At 37.3% G+C, this 20,465-nt stretch overlaps 1 protein-coding gene across 1 annotated transcript in view; it reads left to right on the forward strand.

Annotated features, from left to right (window-relative positions):
* Positions 1–13,393: 13,393 nt before the first annotated feature.
* The window catches only part of LOC140322528 (SH2 domain-containing adapter protein F-like), a 54,233-nt gene continuing 47,161 nt past the window's right edge, over positions 13,394–20,465 (forward strand). The window contains exon 1 of the mRNA XM_072399085.1: positions 13,394–13,565. Within this exon, the coding sequence (XP_072255186.1) occupies positions 13,394–13,565 (172 nt within the window). The remainder of the gene's footprint in view (positions 13,566–20,465) is intronic.

Consider the following 20,465-nt stretch of genomic DNA (forward strand, 5'->3'; position numbering starts at 1 on the left):
GAAACTATAGGTAGAACTTTTTTGTTCTTGTTATTTTTTCCCCTAACTTTACAGGAGCTCAATAACTTTGCATGCACACCATAGACAGCCATAAGGGCACTTTTATTAATGGAGAGAACCATTTGAACCTTAATCCATTCCAGATCCTTGGACTTATACCAAACAGGACTTATACCAAACAAATTTTTTCCTATAAAAAATAAAAGGAAAATGATAAGTCCGTTTCCATGAAAAAAAATCCTATTGTTATTGGCATATTATACATTGATGGGATTGTATAGAATAATTTAAACAATGCTTAATACTAAAATACATAAATACAAAAGCAATTAAATTAAATAAATGAAAATTTAACCTCACTTTACCTTGCTGAGAAGAGTCGAGTGCCTACTAGGATGGTGCTGAGAAGGGAGGAGTAGGAGGATTGTATGTAATTCACAGGGAGTTATAGCGCAGGTTGTTCACTGAATGGTAGCAACTGGCGTACTGACGCTCCTGGGCAGTCATGGCTTTATCTCGAGAAAGGTAAATAAGGGTAGCGCAGGGTGTTATGACTCATTTTGACCCAAAAAAGTTCTAGCACAAAGGTTGTATACTAAGCAAAGGTTGTATACCAAGCAAAATTTTTTGTGTCCAAACAGGACTTAAACCAAGTTGGACTTATTCCAAAGCGGACTTATACCGATTTACCACTGTATTCCCTAAAGCTTCTGTTAAGAGATCACTATAAAACCATGTCAAATGGATGTTTTTGGCAAGTTTTCCTCCCTCCTTCTCTGATGCCTTTTAAACTTTCTTCTATATAGAGTTTTTGTAGCGGTTCTTTTTCAAACTCAATAATCCTTAACAAGGGAAATAAACATTTCCAATAAACCTTAAATTTCAACAGAGATTTGATACATAAAGTATATTATTCATACAATTGTGGGTTTATAAGACAAGCTCATTCATTTTTGCTTTATTGCATGTCCAGCACTGAGCTTGGGACTAGTCATCCTACACTTCATCCGTAGAGTTTAATATTGAAGCCTCCCCACACAGCCTCATGTTGTCCCTAAGCTGCAACCCGGTGTTTGGCTCATAGAGAATACCCTACAATCAGTCTTGTGCCTTGGATTATTATAACATAACATAACAGTCTTCCAGCTGGTGTGAGGGTCCTTCCTTTTCATCTTAGACAGTAGCAGTGGTTGTGATTACTTAACTATTGCACAGTTCAGGAGTACTGTGGACCTAGCCTGCATGATGGACACAAATTTTTAAGTCTCTAAACCTATTAGTAACTCCCTCATAATGTGTACTAAACTGACTGAGACTAACCAAGACCTGAACAGCCACTGATCTGCATATTAGATGTGCTCCTTCACCAAGGCAGTAGGGGCAAATTATTTTCTTTGTTAAATTCTAAAATTCACTCTTTATTCACTGTACCGTCTTGCTTCTTTATGATCATTCTCTAATACTGCGTAAGACCTTCTCCTGAATGTGACCCAGGATTATTGATGAAACAGCGGTGCGGGAAAAGAAAGATTAAGAAATGCGGTCTGACAGCTGCTGCTGCTGTGTTATTAAGTGATGGATCATGTAGTTAATGCCATAAATTCTTTCTCAGCTCTGCAAAAGCTATCAAGCCACAGCAGAAGCCAACAACATACAGGAAGAGATGGAAAGACGTACAGGGGCTTGTCACATTCACTTTGCAGTGCTGTGTTTAATGTGGAGCCTTGTCTTTATGAATGTATAAATGCTGCAGATACAAATAAGGTTTTATGTAATTGAAACCCCAGGCCAAGGCTCACAAGGAAAGAAATGTATAGAATGCAGTTCTTGTCCTTTAAAACATCATGTAATGGTTACTTTTAAGGAAGCAAAGGTAAATATGTCCATGATTATGATACATGTGAGCTTGAAACCATCTGTGTTAAAATCCTTTGAGAGTGGGTAAAGACTCCTAAATAAAATGCAAAATGGCTGCAGGTTGCCCGTTTTCTTTGAAAATCTATGCTCGGTGGACCCTTAACTTCTGTTCTACATAAAGAACTGAAGGAGCAAATGGTTTAATTGTCGACAAGGGCAGTGAACTTGAAAATGTTAATGCAGATTTAGTATGGAGGAGACATGCAAGCAAGGATATCCCTGGTGAAAATGGAGTATCATTATGGAAGCAGCTAACTGCCAATTTAATCTTTTTGTATTGGAATTCATAATAGGATACACTTCATTTCATTTTAGAGTCTAATAGGCATGACTGTTTACTTAATAAGTTTGATGAATTGTATGGCATGGGTGTAGTGATCAGTAAAATGTGACATTGATATGCATTGCTTTATGGCTTCCCAAAATAAAAATCTGACGGAGAATTGTACAGTAGTATAGGTAGGGGGTGGATAGTTAGTGGGGGTCCTATATTCAGTTATCAATAATAATTTAGGTTGCCTAGCCTGGGTTAGGTAATTATTTAGTGAAGAGAAAGGATTGACAGGCTTTTGTAGGCAGAATTTTAGAAGTGAATAATAATATTTTAATGATGTATAGTATATTCCTATACTATAGATCATCTAAATTGTGATTATACAAGAAACTTTTGTCTGTGAATACATATACACAGTTTCACATTTCAAGTATGGTATCAACATAAGTTTTTTGTAACGGTCCCAAGGCCTCGACGCGTTTCACCCTTAGGCTTCTTCAGGGGAAGATTTGAGATAGAGGTCTAACTTGAAAATTGAGACTGCATCACATAACAAGATGATAGAAAGGGAGAGAACAAAACAGAGGGGGAAGGAAAAGCATTAAATTTCAATTTCAATCATGCATTCATATAAATAACAATGCATGTACTTGATAAAAATACACAAGGTTTGGTTATAGTTACTTACACTTATGCATTCACACTAATACAGAGTTGATAAAAACATCTGCAGGACTTCCATGCCAAATTATTCTAAAAAGGGAAAAGAGAATATATATAGTGTAACTATGAAAAGATACTTTGATTATCAAAAATCATGTTATTGTTTATAAAAATGGTTCATTATGGGGTATAAAAGATGAGAAAGGGAATAAGTAGGTAATTGATAGGAGTCATGAAACAGAAAGATATTCAGATGAAGGAAACCCAATATACTTATTATAATGTTGTCAGCAATACAGAACAAAATGTGTGTGTGTGGAACTGAACAGGAAACTTAAGGTTATTTCACTTGTTAATACTCTGTTAAAGAAAAGAGTATTAAGATTTGAAAATGAGATAATTTGGAAAATGTCAATTATCAAAAGTGGGGAAAGAATATTTTTTGACTTGCATTGATAGAGTATGGAAGCATTAAGTAAATAAAGTTGTGTTGGTATTAAGTAGACACATCTAGATGGAGGAGTATATGGAACGTGTGTTGCTGTTATAAAACAGAAATAGAGCAAGTATTTTAATGTACGTGAGTCTGATTAAACTCAATAATTGCACAAAGTTTAGCAATGTTTACTTACATTTAGATTAGAGGATATTTTAATGTGCTAGACGAGTGGAGCTTTTTAATAGGTTTGCAATACACAGTGTCAATGGGAAAAAGGGAAAGAGTGTTTTGTTAATGAGGTGAATAAAAAAATAATGGAGTAGGAGTTCGTGATGGGAGTACAGGTATACTTACCTGTCATCCCAGATACTGATTGCTGATTTACCATATGGGGATCTAGGTATGAACAGTGTAGAAGGGTGAAACGCGTCGGAGCCTTGAGACCTTTTCAAAAAAACGTATTTTGATACCATACTTGAAATGTGATACTATGTATATGTAATCACAGATAAAGTTTTTTTTTATATATTTGTTCCTAGTCATTGTGCAGAATATGTAAAATTGTATATTTACATATCCTGACAGTTCATGGCCTGCCAACTGCTTCACCAAGTTGCTTCTACCTAGGTCTGAGCTCCAATAAGTTGCTTTCACATTGACTTGTATAGATAAGAAAACCAGTGAAATAAAAACAATTTCCCTTGCTCATGAGCAATAAAAGCAACAAGGGATTGTTTTAGCATCTCAATCAGGTAGCTTAACAGACAACTCTTAGACGGCTGTTTTTGCAATTATTATTATTACACAGTATTTTTATAGCACCAAAATATGCAGTGCTTTACAAAGTCCATAGCTGTTTCACTAGCTGTTCCTCAAAGGGGCTCACAATCTAATGTCTCTACTATAGTCGTATTTCATTACTACAGTCCAAGATCAATTTTAGGGGGAACCCAATTAACCTAACTTCATGTTATGGAATGTGAGAGAAAACTGGAGTACCCGGAGGTAAACCCACACAAACACTGGGAGAACCTGCAAACTCCATGCAGATAGTATCCTGGCTGAGATTCAAACCTTGCACCCAGCGTTGCAAAGGCCACAGTGCTGCCATAAACTTTCCTCTCCCATTGTATCCTCTCTCCCCCACTGTCTCTATCACTGTGTCCCCCCAAGCTTAGTGCCAAATCACTGCACACCTGCTGCATTAATATTATAAAACAGGATTTATATAGCGGCAACATATTATGCAGAGCTGTACATTAAATAGGCTTTGCAAATGACAGACGAATACAGACAGTGACACAGGAGGAGGAGGGGACCCTGTCCAGAAGAGCTTGCAATCTAGGAGGTGGGGGAAGTAACACACAATAGGAGCGGAAATTTTTATGTAGTGGTGGGAAGTAGTGACGGTTTCAAAAGACAGAACAAGATGGGAGTCCGGGCAGCTGTAGAAAAGTCTTGGAGCCCTGCGTGTGATGAGGTTATGAGTGAGGAAGTCAATAGTGGGTTGATGCTGTACTTCCTGTGCTCCAGCATTGAGAGCAGCAACACTTACTGAGCAATGCACAATCTCTCCTTCGCCAATCACAAAGCAGTACTGTACGGTGTATGGTGCATTGGCATCACGATTTTAGGGGGCATTTTTTTAGGATGTGAAAAATTAACAACTTGAAATGAGCCATCCTTGGCCTCTGTAGCTACAATTTACAACAGGGGAACTGAAATCACAGCTCCTTTCACCTTTTACTATTTATAGAAAAAGAATATTGGAAGTCTGACAGCCCTCTTATATAAGCACACACCAGGTACTAAAAACTAAAACTCTACTTTTTTGTGTTCTTTGTGAATGAATCATTTCACAGTGCATGTAGCTAGAGAGGTCAGGGATCTTTAACTGCCTATTAAGGATATGTAAATACTTTAATGTTCATAGTTCACAGATTATTCTAGAAGAGTGCTGTAGACTGGTGTGAAATATGTAGGCTGTGCTTTCTGTACAAATCTTAATTTTATTTTTCAAATTTGGCTAAGGGGAACCAGAATATGTAAGCGCGTTCGCTATCCGAAGTGTAGTTGTCAAATCTCATGCTAAACATTGTTATGCAAATGTATTAAATATTCATTAAATGTTAGCTTAGCTTTATTTTGACTCTTATTAACACATTTGTATTTGATTGGGCCTGGGGGAAGAAACATAGATCCCTGCCAGCAGTAGTTCAGTTTAGGCTGTTGTGTTTCTGGTGAAGGTTAGAAAGTAACAGTGAATCTCTTTTTAGTTTTCATTTGCAAACCCCTGTTTTTTTCTTTTTATCTGGCTTTAGGAATTGTCCTATTGCTGTTACCAAGAAAAAAATGTCTTAAGCTACATACACACTTCCAATTATTATCGTCGGAAAACGAACGACGAACGTTCCTGCACGATATATATGAACGATCGTATAGCACCGATCCTGCACATAGAGGTAACGACACGATCGTTCGTAGATATTGTACACACAATAGATACGATTGTTTAAGCGATAGAGGAACTATGTGCACGACAGGAAAGTGAACGGACGTTCGTTCATCACGCATGCTCTGAACATGGACGATCAATGAACGACCGTACACACGAACGATGCTCAACGATCGTCGTCCAATCCGATCCGCCGGTCCGATCGTTCGTTTCCAGCGACTTTCCTCGTTCGTCGGCGTCATTGGTTACTTTTTTACGAACAATTTTTTGCCCAATCGATCGTTCGTCGTTCGATTGGAACGATAAAAATTGGAAGTGTGTACGCACCTTTAATCTTCCTCGCCCTATCTAGGCAGATGGTCTAGTAAGAGGTTCACTTGATGTGTGTAAATAATTAATTTAGAGGTGAGTTTTCCTGCCTAATGCCAACATACCTCAGGCTATAATGCTTAGTTGGCCTTTGCAGCTCTTTTGAAGCTGTCAGTCATTTTTGTGAATTGTAGCACTATTGGATATGTTGTTTGGCAGCAATGTTTAATTATAACAAATGCTTTACTAGTAAAGGGTAGACTTGTTCATTAAATATTTAGCCCTGCTTAGATTTGTGTGCTGAACAGAGAAACATGTAGATGATGTTGAGTTGTGTGTTAAAATAATAATAATAATGATACATTTAATGATACATTTAACCTATCAAAATGCATGATTGGAACATGATGAGTCTGAAATAGCAAGCGGTTTCCTTATACATATCTGAGATTTTTAGAAAAAAAATCGGGAGGGGTTGGTACATCATGTTGCTTGTTGTTCTGAAATAACACTTTTTGTCACAAATAGAATGAAGCATGTAAACTTGTTTTTTGTTTTGTTGCCTTGAATTTAGGAGGTTTCTTATAAGCTCTGTTATTTTCAGAGGTTGTACCAGTACATAGTGAGCTGGGCTTTGTTGAACTTGTAAATTGGACTTTTCAGTCTCAATCTAATATTTCGGAACAAGAAGGGACTGAACACTAATAATGTGAGATCACCCTTCAACAGTATTAGCCTTTGAGAAACGCATATTGTGATGGAATATGTTCAGCCCTGTATTGTGAACCAAATTATTGGTAACCACCCAAAAACAGCAGGTTGGTTACTAAAAAGTGATACGCCCGGCTAAAAGGGGCTGGAGAGAGCACTGATTCTGAAAACTTTAAATGTTTATAGAGTATTTTCTCTAGGAAAACGTAATTTCAATCCTGCTGAATGAGCAGACAGCGCAGTGACAGGACATACTGCTGCTTTATTATGTTGCTTTAATTTTATTAACCTGCTTTTATTCTTGATTGGATACTTTGTTGAACTCTGGAGTTAAAATGAACAGAAATTTACCTTTACTCTTATTCTGCCGTTCACCCAAAGGCATTCTTAAATAACAATACCAAATTCCATCATTTTCCTTATATAAGTACAGTCAAAATTTCAGTAAATAAAAAGCAGTTATGCTTTAAAGTGAGTTTGTAGCCATCTTATGACACCCCCCAGCCATGTAATCGTGACTGCAAAATACTATTCAAAGATTGTATGTGACACCACTACAGTCCTGATAAGTTATACAAAAACCATCATAGTGAGTAAATCTGTTTATAGTAGCAGATATTTCTTTTAGATGACTAAATCTGTTTCTAGGAGCACATATATCTTCAGGTGACCAAGTTTTCAACAGCCTTACTTTACCAAGTACCCCATAGAGCATTCCAGCCCAGTAGGTGCAGCCACCACCGGTGTGAGCCAAGGGCTGACACAGTAGTTTGTCTCTTTGCTCATACTAGACATTTCTATGGACTTCTGAGAGGCTGAAACTGAACAATCCCTTTGGAATTTGCAAGTGAGTCCCTCCACCTAGTGTGTTGTCTTTCCCTGATCTTCCCTTTGCTAATAGAGGCCACCACACACATGGCTGCTATATTTTCCTAGGTAATAGCAGTAGGAATAGAACCAGGTCAGTGATAAGCTAGCTAATAACCAACATAAACAAAGAAATCGGGACACATAAACACAGCCTCTGCTCTGCATCAGCTACCAAGACTTGCTCCCCATTTACATCCTGGACCAGGGGTAGGCAAACGTTTTCACTCAGGGGCCACAATCAGTTCTAAAATTTGCAGAGGGCCGATGGGCAAGTGGGTGGGGTTATGTGATTATGACGCCACCAAACGTGACGTCATGATGGCATAACTCCGCCCACTTCCCCATTGCAGATCTGAGCCTTTGGCGGGAGAGTGGGCGGGTTGTTCCGCCCACTTCCCCAAGACCAGAATTTGTACAAGATTTGTGCAAAAATCATACTAGGCATACGGAAAATCACTCTAATTCATATCACTACAACAGCATTTTGTTTTAGGCTAACACAAAAAAAAAAAATACATGGCAGCTTGAAAAATAACTGTTATCTTATAAGTTCTTTATGCACAGCACAGGTTTCAATTCTTAGAGAAAACCTATTATTCTCAGTACTATCGGGATCTCCAAATAGGTTGAAGGCAGGTTGGATATCTCTGAGTTAGTTGCAATTGTAGTTGAAAGGTTCATAGCACTTAAGCTCCATGGTTAGAATAGTAAACCTGCATTGAAAGAATACAGTGCTATCAAGTCACAATAGTTGATTGGCTTTGTGCTCCTGCAATATGATCATGATTGCAACCACTCTTCTAAAAAGTGCAGTAAAAGCTACTGAGCAATTTTCTACACAGGTCCATGAAAAATGTACCTTTCTGTAAGTCGCAGCACCTCTGTCTTCCCGCTCTCAGGTGTCACGTCATGATGACATAACCCCGCAGGCTCAGATCTGCGATTGGAGAGTGGGCGGGTTGTGTCCGCTCACTACCCCGAGCCTGAGATTTGTATGAGAGACATTTTCCGCGGCTCTGGCCGGTAGGATTTAAAAGCCTAATGGGCCGTATTTGGCCCGCAGGCTGCAGTTTGCCCATGCCTGTCCTAGACTAACCTCAATCTTATCCCTCATTGGCTTTCTCTGTAACTTTGGAGAAGTTAGCAAAATGTACACCTCCTGTGTAATGCTTCCTGAAGCAGAAGACTCATTTTTGCTCAGGATGCACCTGATGACATGAGAGAAATCTGGATGTTGTCATTACGTTTCCTTTTAAGAATGTCAACTGCCATGTTTGTCTTTCAATTTTAGTGTTTTCTTAATCACTCTTCTATGTAAAGCAAAGTATAATGTAAAATATTTGTTTTTCATCTGTTTTATGCTTTGTCTCTATGTGTGACTTATTAGGGCCAACCAACTAAACATCGTGAAAAGCGGTCATCAATGACATGCCATTTCTCATAGCACGTATAATTTGTGGTGGTGGGTTCTAGTTGTAGCACCTATAACACATAGGATTACTGTTTTTCTGTTAACTTCAAGTTTGAGAGAAGTAAAATATTTTTTAACCAATATTTTGTGCAGTGGACAGTTACATCTGTTGCCCTCAAGTTAGTCCCTTGACTCTCTCCATCATCTCTACTGAGACCTGAAATGGGCTGTGGTGGCACCAGTCCACAGTCTTAGCTAAGTGTATTGCATTGTGGTGGAGAGTAGTCCCAGTGTATCCAAGGACCCCTTATAGATCAGATATATGTCATAGGGAGTCATAAAATAAAGTTTGACATGAGCACCCAAAAGTTTGAGCTTATTTCCACAATAGCATTGGAAAAAAAACATTCTAAACAATATTATTAATGTTTACAAAAGTAAGAAAGCCACAAGTCTGTTAAGCTGTTATGTCTGTAAAAGATAAATTTTGGATAAATAAAACATTTAAATTAGGTTTTGTAAAAACATTTTTTTCATTTCCTTTATCAAATTGTTTTGAATTTCAGAATACATTGAAACATTTAACTGTATATATCAATGAATAATGGAGCTTTCGAAAACATTTTTGTAGTGTATGGCTTTCGAGACTGTAGACAGCAGGAAAAATTAGATATTTCTTCCCTCTCTAGTGCTTACTCAATTTAGTTTAATATTCTTGTAGGTCACAAAGTTAGGGGCAGCAGGGAGAACAAGCTTTGTGCACACAGATATTAAATCTTGTCAGCAAATCCCTGTGTGAGCGAGCACCAATTGTTTCCTTTTCTGTGGAGAAAAAAAGAAAACCAAATTTAACGGAGCATGCACCACTGGCGTCCATCAGTGATTTTTTTTTTTTTTTTTTGTTTTTTTTATAGCTTGCAGAAGGACAGTCTATTTGTCTACAACATAAGACATCTATCCTTAGACTTAGAAATTATGCACTACGTTGAATTATTAAGCCTGTTTAATCTCAGTTTTGTATACATACAAGGAAACTCGATTGCTAATATATTTGGAGTAAACATAAAATGGTTTAGGTTTGTCAGGATAGTGAATATATTCTTTAGTATTTGAATTTAAGGCTTTCCTTTGTGGTGCCTGGATTTAATAGCAAACAGAAAAGGTGTTATATAATTGGAAGTTGCATGATGAAAGATGAATCATAGCTTGGTAAATTGTTTCTGATTACACAATCAGAGTTGCAGGCTGTTAAATACTCAGCCTTACAGCTGTTACAGAAAGTGCATTACAGATTCTAAGTGTTTATATTACTTAACCCTTTTCAGGGTCTATGGACTGCTTTATATTGTAGAGTGACTTCAATAACTGGAACTTCTTTTGTTCCCTTCTAACATCTTCTGATGAAATGGCAACTGCACATATGTTAATTAGGAATTCCCAGCTGAGATAATCGGCGTGTTCCGGGATAAAATGTGTTCACCACTGGCTACTGTAATCAAGGGTCATTTATTGGTGAGACTTGGCAGAAACACAAAAAGACTCTTTATTTTATAGACAAAAATGTGTTGCAAGAGGTACATCGCATAGGAAAGAATTGAGGAGCTTCAAGATCAGACGTGAAGCATATGACCAAGGCTTTGTTGCAATTGCCTGAGAAAGAAAGAAAGGCTGCCATAAATCATTGATTGATGGGGTGGAAAATAAAATATACACAAGCCATATCATTTTTTGCAGCTGTGATTAAGATTGTTACAGTTGTAGTTATTAAACATTTGTCATGGAAGGGGTATAGGAGGGTAAATAGATTCGAAAGGCGAGGCAATGTACAAAGTATACCTATCCATTCTGTGCCATCAAACCCTAATAAGCATTTTGGTAAATTATCAGGAGAATCCAAAATTCACCAATCCACACTTAGAAAAGACACTACACACCGTCTAACCCCAACACTGCCACAAGATATGACAATCTGATGGCTACAGCGACTAGCTAACTGCAGCAAGATTCAAGTTTGGGGGCTAGGAGGAAAGAATTTGCTTCTGCAGAGGTAAATAAGGCTGTAAAATGGTTATCACTTCCTACAGTTCCATCAGCAACATTTATTGAGAGACTTCCCCAATATCTAGATGGTTGGGCACCCATGGGCAAATGTGTTTCCAGCATATACCCAGTCTAGAGCCACAAGCCTACAGGGAACCAGAAAGTTAATTCCTGTAAAATGGTTATTAGCATAACCATTCCTCAGATGTACAGTCTGAGATGACTATTTAGATCTGATTCCATGTTTGTCCCTAATTTTTTGAACTACTTAAGTTATGAACACATCATCTTTTTATCTTTATCTAATGTTATAACATCTTACTGTGGTGCTGTTTTGGATTTTTTTTTCTTTTGCATGGCCTTATATTAAAGGCAGTGTGTGTCCATGACTTTACTATGTGGTAGCTGTGCAAAAGTATCTTGTATACACAAATGTGGCTACTGGTATGGACCAGCTATAGAGGAATGTTCAAAAAATAAAGTTGGCTGTTAGTGTTTTTTTTTTTGCAGACCACATACAGTACATTTCTTATTTTTAATCATTCATGTAGTGCTACCCCAATATCCACAATCTAACTCAATACTCATGTAACCCAATAAAATTGCAGCAACAGTAAGTGATGGCTACCACACACAATTTTTGCACAAAAATTCAAATGAAAATATAGTGTAATAAATAGAAAATATAGTGTAATATACAAGGAGAGGTATGTAGCATCTCACACATGGCTGCCCATAGGGAATAAAGGGGTTAGGCATTGAGTGCTTCAGTAAAGATATATTTTCTAAACCTGGGTCCATAAGAAGCAGTGCACTGGTGGAGGCGGCCAAACAGTTGACTTGGTGCCAGCCAAAGAGCATGGAAAACTGCTATTCCTGCCGTCAGTCTATACATGCCCTACTGTTTCATCAAAAATGAAGTGACTGGGCTGCACATGTCTATGCACCTTTAGGATCATACTAAGTAAGGTCAACTTTTTGTAGTTAACCAAAGATTGGATGACCTATTACATATTTGGAAAAAGTTACCTTTTTGGTATTGAGAGTTTCACTTTTCTGCCGAATTGGATTTATTATTAAAAAAAAACAAACTGACCCCAGTTGGGCAGCAACAATGAAAATCCTCATAAATAGAACTGGGAATATGAGGGGTTTCGAAAATGTTGAATGCAATATGGATGTCAAACTAAGTAAATAAGTACCAACAGCTATAAATTATTGTATAATGATCAGTATTCTTTCTGCTGTCCACACATAAAATACTGATAAAATACTTGGCAACCAGTGTTTATATGTATTCAGAGTTATTCAGGGTTGGAATTTGAATGTAATCCCTTATATAATCTGAGGAGTGGTTATACAAAATGGTTAAAGTAAATAATAATTGGGTAGTGTTCCAATTGCTATTGGCTTCTAAACCCAAAGCAAGAGAGAGATTTTCTCTTAAAATTCCTGTTTATTTTTCCTGTCCTTTACAGAAGATATAATTAATGTTGTACACGGAGTAGGTAGTAATGACATAAATGATCATGTTCATACTAAAATTATACTGTATAGTCCACATTATGTTCTGGTAAATTCATTTAATAAGCTTTGTTGGATGCAAAAAAGTGTTACAGAAATGAATACAATCACAAGGTACAGTTTAGCGTGGAAACTCAAATTATATAATAAAAAACAAAACTTCATTGCATTGCAAATGAAGGTGATACCTTCATTTATGAAGACGAAGTGGTTTTGTATTTTTCAAGTGAATCGATGACCACTTCAATATCAGGTCTTGAGGGGGTTGAGAAATGGTGAAAGCACATTAACCAACATAATCTTTTGACATAATTTAAATTTTAATTAAACAAGTGTGTGATTCATTGTGCTATTTGCATTTAAAATGATTGACTATTAAAATGAATCTAATATATCTGTCATTCATCGTTACATGTATGAACAGAAATACATTTGAGGGATTTTTTTTTGTTCTATCTGTCCAGCTAAAAAAGATTTTTTTTTTTATCCTAAAAATAAAGAGAAAGTTGACCTTCGCTGTTATTGGGAACCAGGGATTTTCACTATACTATTGGAATAGCTAGTGTAAAAAACATTTGTTCTATGGGTATTTTGCATGAATATTGGCTGGTGTTCATTGTGGGAAGAGATAGTTTGTCCTTTTTTTCATGTCTACCTATATCTTCTTTATTAAGGAAGTTTTTCTTCTTTTATGGGACATACTTTGCCTATTCTCAAACTATACCTGTCTTTGTTCCTTCTTTGTCTTTCTGCCGGTCTTCCTTCCTGTCTATTCTGCTGATGTGGCATTCAGTTGAGATTAAAGTTATCAAAGATCTTCCCTGGCCTCCACCAGTGGGACAGCTGGACAGCAACACAGCCGCCCAGGAAAGTGATGTGAGCACGTCATTGTCTCATCAGCCTCCCTCTTCTCCATCTTTACCCTCCCAGAACAGCCTTGAAGACACCAATGGTGGGTGTAAGAATAAAAAAAATTTCATATTTTTCTCATTTCTTTTTATAATTCTAATTCTTGTTTAAACTTTGAAAGGTTCTACTGGTCTTTAAATAATCTATACATTTCAGTGTGTACGTTCTAACATCTCTTGTGGTATAGAATTTTTATATGTATGTGTTTTTTTAAAGTGCTTATCCCTATTCTAGAAAAAAACTTTAATCCACGATTGACACTCTTGATCCTCCCCAAAGACCTCTAGAAACCAAACAAATGTACTCATGAGTCTGTGAGATATATATATATCTCACAAACAAATGATGATGCAGATATGCATGATATGTGAGGCATTTTACTTTTTAAGAAAGTTGACTTATGTTGAATTAAAAATTAGGAGAATGCCTTCTTTTAAAAGTTGAGAAATCCACTAATGCTTTTGGGGAAAATATTCGCTGATCGGTTAAGTACATAGCATGTTAGGTATACAAAAGAAAGGAAGACAAAAGCAGGGGTTTTGTCGGAAATAAGTAGATATATATTGTGAGTAGGTTATATTAGATTCATATAACATACAAAAAAAAACATAGGAGGTACATGTGTATATATAAGATAGAGTAATTTTGTCCCAGTCCCCCCACAAATAGTGGGGGGGAGTGCAGAGTAGGTTGGGGACTGATAATCTATACACTGATAGTTCTAAGATGAGCAGTGCTTGAATATTCGTGATGTAATACGTTGTCCCGATGCGATTCACCCTTATCGTCTTCTTCAGGGGACTTAAGGATCATTGGGAGTTGCTGTATATAGACATATTACATATATGCTGATCAATACAATAATAACGTGCTGTGGGTTAACAAGGTGATTTACAATATATTATTTAAAAACAAAAGAAGTTAAATCCTTATAGTAACTACAAACTTTAAGTAAACGTTTATAACTCCTTGTAAACAAAAATTGTAACTGGAAAAATGAGTGGTAGCAAGGTGGAAAGTTTGGTTCAGTGCAAAGTGTGCCACATGTATGCACAAATGGAGCAACAGCTCCTAGGTGAATACCGCTGTGACAAATGTGAGCGATTCGCCTTTCTGGTATCTCGCATTGGAGAGCTGGAGAAGCGCATTGCAACACTCAAATCACTGGATCACCTTGAGAGGGGTCTCCTGCTCACTGAGCAGGCAGTTAATGGCTTAGATGTGGAGGGGTTAATCAGGATGAGCATGTAGGGAGTTGGGTTGTAACTAGAGGGAGTGGTAGGGGCCCCCAGAAAAGGAAGGCCAGCCCTGTGTTTGAGCACCCCAACATGTTTACAAAGTTATGTGAAGATGTGCAGGTGGCAGAGCCAGTGGTGGCAACTCTAGATGTTACTGCTACCCCTAACAGCCGGGAGAGAAGCACATCTAGTAATGGGTGGGTAATAAAAAGGCGATTGGTAGTCATAGCTGATTCTATCATCAGGAGAACTGGTAAAATAGTTTGTCACCCGGATCCCTTCAACCGAATGGTTTGCCGTCTCTCTGGTGCCAGGGTTCGACATGTGGTGGACCGAGTGGACAAACTACTGGGAGGGGCTGGACAGGACCCAGCTGTCTTGGTCCATGTTGGAACCAATAACAATATAAATAGAGGATGGAGGATCCTCAAAAATCAGTTTAGGGAACTAGGTTTCAAGCCGAAGAAAAGGATCTCCAAGGCTATATTCTCTGGAATTTAGACCGCTAAATGCATGGCTTAAGTCCTGGTGTAAAAGGGAAGGGTTTGGGTTCATAGAGCACTGGGCTGACCTTTCATTGGGCTACAACCTGTATGCCAGAGATGGTTTGCACCTAAATGAAAGGGGGTCTGCTGTGCTAGGGGAAAGATTTAGGGGAATAGTGGAGGGATATTTAAACTAGGACAGAGGGGGGTGAGACAGTCAAATAAGGTGCCAGAAAGGTTAGTCAGGGGTCAGACACTAGTGGAGGGTGGATTGGGGTTAGTTGGAGGGAGGATTATGGATAATTGTAAGGAGCTTCCCATGTTACAAACAAACATTGGATTGTGCAGTACTAGTTGTATTGAAAAACAAAATGATTTGGCAAAAAATGGTGGTAAAAGCAGCAATGGTTTAAGGAGCCTGTTCACTAATGCTAGAAGTTTAGCAAACAAGATAGGGGAGTTGGAAGCCTTAATGAGTGAGGAGAATTATGACTTAGTTTGTACTGCTGGATCCTGGCTTTGTTCTTCGCAAGACTGATCTGTCAATATTCTTCAGTGTACTCTCTTTCTTAAAGACAGAGTCAAACGAAAGAGTGGTGGTGTCTATCTGTATGTGAGAAGTGATCTAAAAGTGAATGTGAAAGAAGAAATTGCGGAGGAAACAAGCGATGAGGTGGAGGCATTATGGGTGGTGTTGAATGTGGGGTTGAATAACACACAATTAATGATTGGAGTCTGCCATAGGCCCCCCGGTGCTAAAGAAGAAATAGAAAATCAACTTCTAGCACAGACAGAAAAAGCAGAAAAAAGTGGAAGTGTTTAATCATGGGAGATTTCAACTACCCTGACATTGACTGGAGTAATGGCACTACAGAAACAGCAAAAGGGAGGAAATTTGTGAGTTTAATACAAGCTAATTTTATGGTACAGTTTATAGAAGCCCCAACTAGAAATGATACTCTGCTGGACCTAGTTCTTTCTAACAATGCAGAGCTTTTACCAAGTGTGCAAAAAAAGAGAATCTGGGTAGCAGTGACCATAATATGATTTCATTTAATGTAAGCTGTAAACAGGAAGCAAAAACAGGAAAGATAAAAACATTTAATTTTAAGAGAGCAAATGTTCCATTATTAAGGACGACTCTCTGTGACTTGTACTGGAGGACAGTATTGTCCTCAAAGAACACAGAACAGAAATGGGAATGTTTCAAGTCTGTTCTACAAAAGCAAACTGAAAATATATTCAAATGGGTAATAAGTTTAAGAGGCTAATATTAAAACCTATGTGGCTTACAGCTGATGTTAAAAAGGCCATTAGGAACAAGAAAAGTGCATTCCAAAAATAAGAAAATGAAGGATCACCTTCATTTGAAACCTATAAAGAATATAACAAAAGATGTAAAAAGGAGATACAATGTGCAAAACTTCAAAGGCAAACCCCCAAAAATGTTTCAAATATATTAATAGCAAAAAGATCAGATCTGAGCATGTAGGCCCCTTAAAGGATGTCGCTGGCTTGGTAACTGGGAATTTTCCTTCTGTGTACACGAAGGAAAATGGCAGAGCTCAAGTCCAAATTCATAAAAGCAATGTCACTGCCTTAAACGAGTCACAATTGCTCAGAATTGATATGATTGAGAAACAGCTGGGAAAAATTAAGGTTGACAAAACACCAGGACCTGATGGATTACATCCACGTGTTCTCAAAGAGCTGAGTTCGGTTATTTCAAAGCCATTATTTCTAAATTTTAGACACCCTTTAGTCACTGGCAAGGTACCGATGGATTGACGTAAGGTCTATGTGGTTCCTATCTTCAAAAAGGGAGCAAAGTCATTACCAGGTAACTACAGACCCGTTAGTTTAACGTTTATAGTTGGAAAGGTCTTGGAGAGTTTGAGAAAGAACCACATAGAAGAGTTTCTGCTAGAAAATAATATTATAAGTGATAGTCAGCATTGCTTCAAGAAAGACCAAAGTTTTCTAACAAATTTACTCTGTTTTTATGAGGTAAAGTATGAGTTTTTATGAAGTAAACAGGTAGACATTGGACACTGTACCCCACAGACGGTTAATATGCAAGTTAGGGTCGATAGGTTTAGAAAAGTCAATTTGTAAATGGATAGAGAACTGGCTTAAAGACTGCATCCAGAGAGTAGTAAATTAATGATTCATACTCTGAATGGTCCAAGGGTAATAGTGGTGTACCCCAGGGTTCAGTGTTGGGACCTACTGTTTAACATCTTCATAAATGATATAGAGTTTCGGATTAAAAGTACAATTTCTGTGTTTGCAGATGACACCAAACTATTTAATGAAATTAAGTCCATACAAGATGTCTTCAATCTACAAGCAGACCTGGATGTACTGTTTAATTGAGCAGCCAAGTGGCAAATTACATTTAATATAGATAAATGTAGTTGTCAGAAATGGAAAAGGATCTGGGGTTTCTGGTAGATCATAGACTTAATAACAACATGCAATGCCAAGCTGCAATATCTAAAGCTAGTAAAGTACTTTCTTGTATTAAGGAGGAATAGACTGCAGAGATGGAGACATAATCTTGCCTCTGTACAAAGCATTGGTCAGACCACATCTGGAATATGCGGTCTAGTTTTGGGTACCAGTTCACAAAAAGGACATTGTCGAACTTGAGAGAGTGCAGAGAAGGGCAACTAAATTAGTAAGAGAGACGTTTAGGGGGGGATATGATCACCCTGTATAAATATACAAACGGTCCATATAGAGAACTCTCTTCCCAATTATTCACTTTGAGATCATTACAAAGAACAAGGGGGCACTCTTTGCGTCTGGAGGAAAAGAAGTTTAAGCTCCGGATAAGGAAGGGATTCTTCACTGTAAGGTCTGTGAAAATGTGGAATCGGCACCCTCCGGAAGTAGTTTCAGCAACTTCTATAGATTGCTTTAAGAAAAAGCTGGATGTTTTTCTAGAATCACAGAATATAACTGGGAATTAAGGCTTTAAAGTAAAAATAACAGTGACTATTGTTCCAGGGAACATCTGATTGCCTCATGGAATCAGGAAGGATTTTTTTTCCCCTGTTTAAGCAAATTGTACCAAGGGGTTTTTTTGCCTTCCTCTGGACCAACTATGTTTTATAGGGTTTTATATCTGGGATATGTTTATTTCCCTAATTGTTGAACTTGATGGACTTGTCTTTTTTCAGCCTAACCTGCTATGTAACTATAATCATTTTTATGATGTATAAACTAAACTTTGGAAACTTTTCGTTTGTTTGTAAACTGAGTTTTTTTTTCTTTTTAAATATCTTGACTTTTATTCTTTTTTTAATTAAAAAAAGCTGTAGTTTTTTTTTTTTAAATGTTTTAGGTTTTCCTTTCATATTATTGGTAACCAATAAACAGTTGTTTCTTTTTCAGGCTTACATCTCAATCTATTCTTTCTTGGGTACAAAATGCATTTATTCAATGTTCCATTACCAAACAATACCAATACATGTAAAAGCAAAATAAATTGTATGTACAATGTCAAAAATGCTGGGCTTATAACTAAAGTATTATTGCAGCCTTGATGACCTATACAATTTTAAAGAATTAGTAGTGACTAGCACATAACTGAATGCTTTATTATCTAGAAATGTGTGTGTTTTGTAGGGCACTGCAGTCTTGTGTGCTTGACTTAGCCAATACATGACTTTTTTTTTTGTCTCCCTCATTTTAAGAAATTACAGATCAGACAAATTGGACCACGAGGAACTGAATGACTTTTGACAAAAGCAGAAATAAAGTGCTTTCCTAAAAGATTCAGTAAGCATGCTTAAAAGAAAATAATAAAAAAACGTCCTCAGTCTGTTGCTTGATTGCATCCTAAACTTTCTTTGTATGCCAGAGTGGAATTTACAAAGATGTGACTTTTAGATACTGAAATCTGTAAGAAGATTAGGAAGGATTGCCTTGAGGAGCAAGTACACGCAGACTAAAGTTGAACCTCTCTGTTGACTAATAGAAGTATTAAGAGAACATTTAGAAAGGAAGCAAAAAACTACAATGAAGGGTTTAATCGACTCTTGAAAATGCACATTAATACAAAAAAGTGTACTGTGGGGAAATAGAGGCTATTTGGTGCTAAGCAACAAGTTTTTGCTGTAATGCTGCCTATAAATAAAATTTCTGTTGATGGTTTAGGTTTGTAAGTTAATACAGTAAGCTTTTCATTACGTACACAAAAATAAAATAGTATAATTTATATTACCCTTAAAGGGGACCCAACAAAAATCGCTTTAAAAACTTACATCATAGCACATAAAATTCACCTAATGGGTTGGAGTACAATAAATTGGGATTTTAAGCTATATGTGCTGGGGCAGGGGCAATGCGAACAGCCAATAGGATCTTCAACTCTGTTGCCAAGGATGAAATGAAGGCAGGTTAGGTGTTTGGGGAAAAGGCGCCAAGGATGAAATGATGGCAGGTTAGGTGTTTGGGGAAAAGGCGCCAAGGATGAAATGATGGCAGGTTAGGTGTTTGAGGAAAAGGCAAGTACTTCTTGTCACGTATTGTTTTCTTGCCTGGTGTTTTGGGTTGTCTATGTCTTTTTGTTTACCATGTTCTAAAAAATTGTAGAATACCTATTTACAATGCATGGAGCATGACTTTTAGGTCTGATTTCTGCCAGTAATCATGACCTAGATAATGTTTGAGTCTGGCAGGGTAAAAAGCACCTTTTATGTTTGTAAATAAACAAGAACAGAATTAGGAAACCAAGTTTGTCAACTAATAAAAGTGAACAATGAACAAACTGGTAAAATAAAAATGAACACACAGGCAATACTGTAAACACGTTTCAAGAATTTAGAAGACATCTATCCTATTCAACAAATTATTTGGTAGCAGCACAGACAGATTACAGTTGCTCTCTATTCTAAGATTCCTCCAAAAAATGCTTTTAGTAACTAAATCTTCAAATACAAAAGAGAGAGAGAGTGTGTGATCTCTTTATTGCAGAAATGACAAGCTATGAATCAATCTTGCCTGTACATCGTATTCTGTAAATTTTACACATACTGCTAGAAAAGGGCTGGTTGAAGATGCTGGCAAAGGAGCTAGAAGAGGCGAGAGATGCTGGCAAAGGAGCTAGAACAAGAGACCTAGTGACACACGGGACCTCTTATTTTGGTCCAATTATAGCCTTATCTCGGTGTAAAGCCTTGAAATTAGCTTCTAGATTAAACAAAGCAGTGA

The sequence above is a fragment of the Pyxicephalus adspersus genome, chromosome 2 (assembly GCF_032062135.1).
Source record: "Pyxicephalus adspersus chromosome 2, UCB_Pads_2.0, whole genome shotgun sequence".
NCBI classification, from domain to species: domain Eukaryota; kingdom Metazoa; phylum Chordata; class Amphibia; order Anura; family Pyxicephalidae; genus Pyxicephalus; species Pyxicephalus adspersus.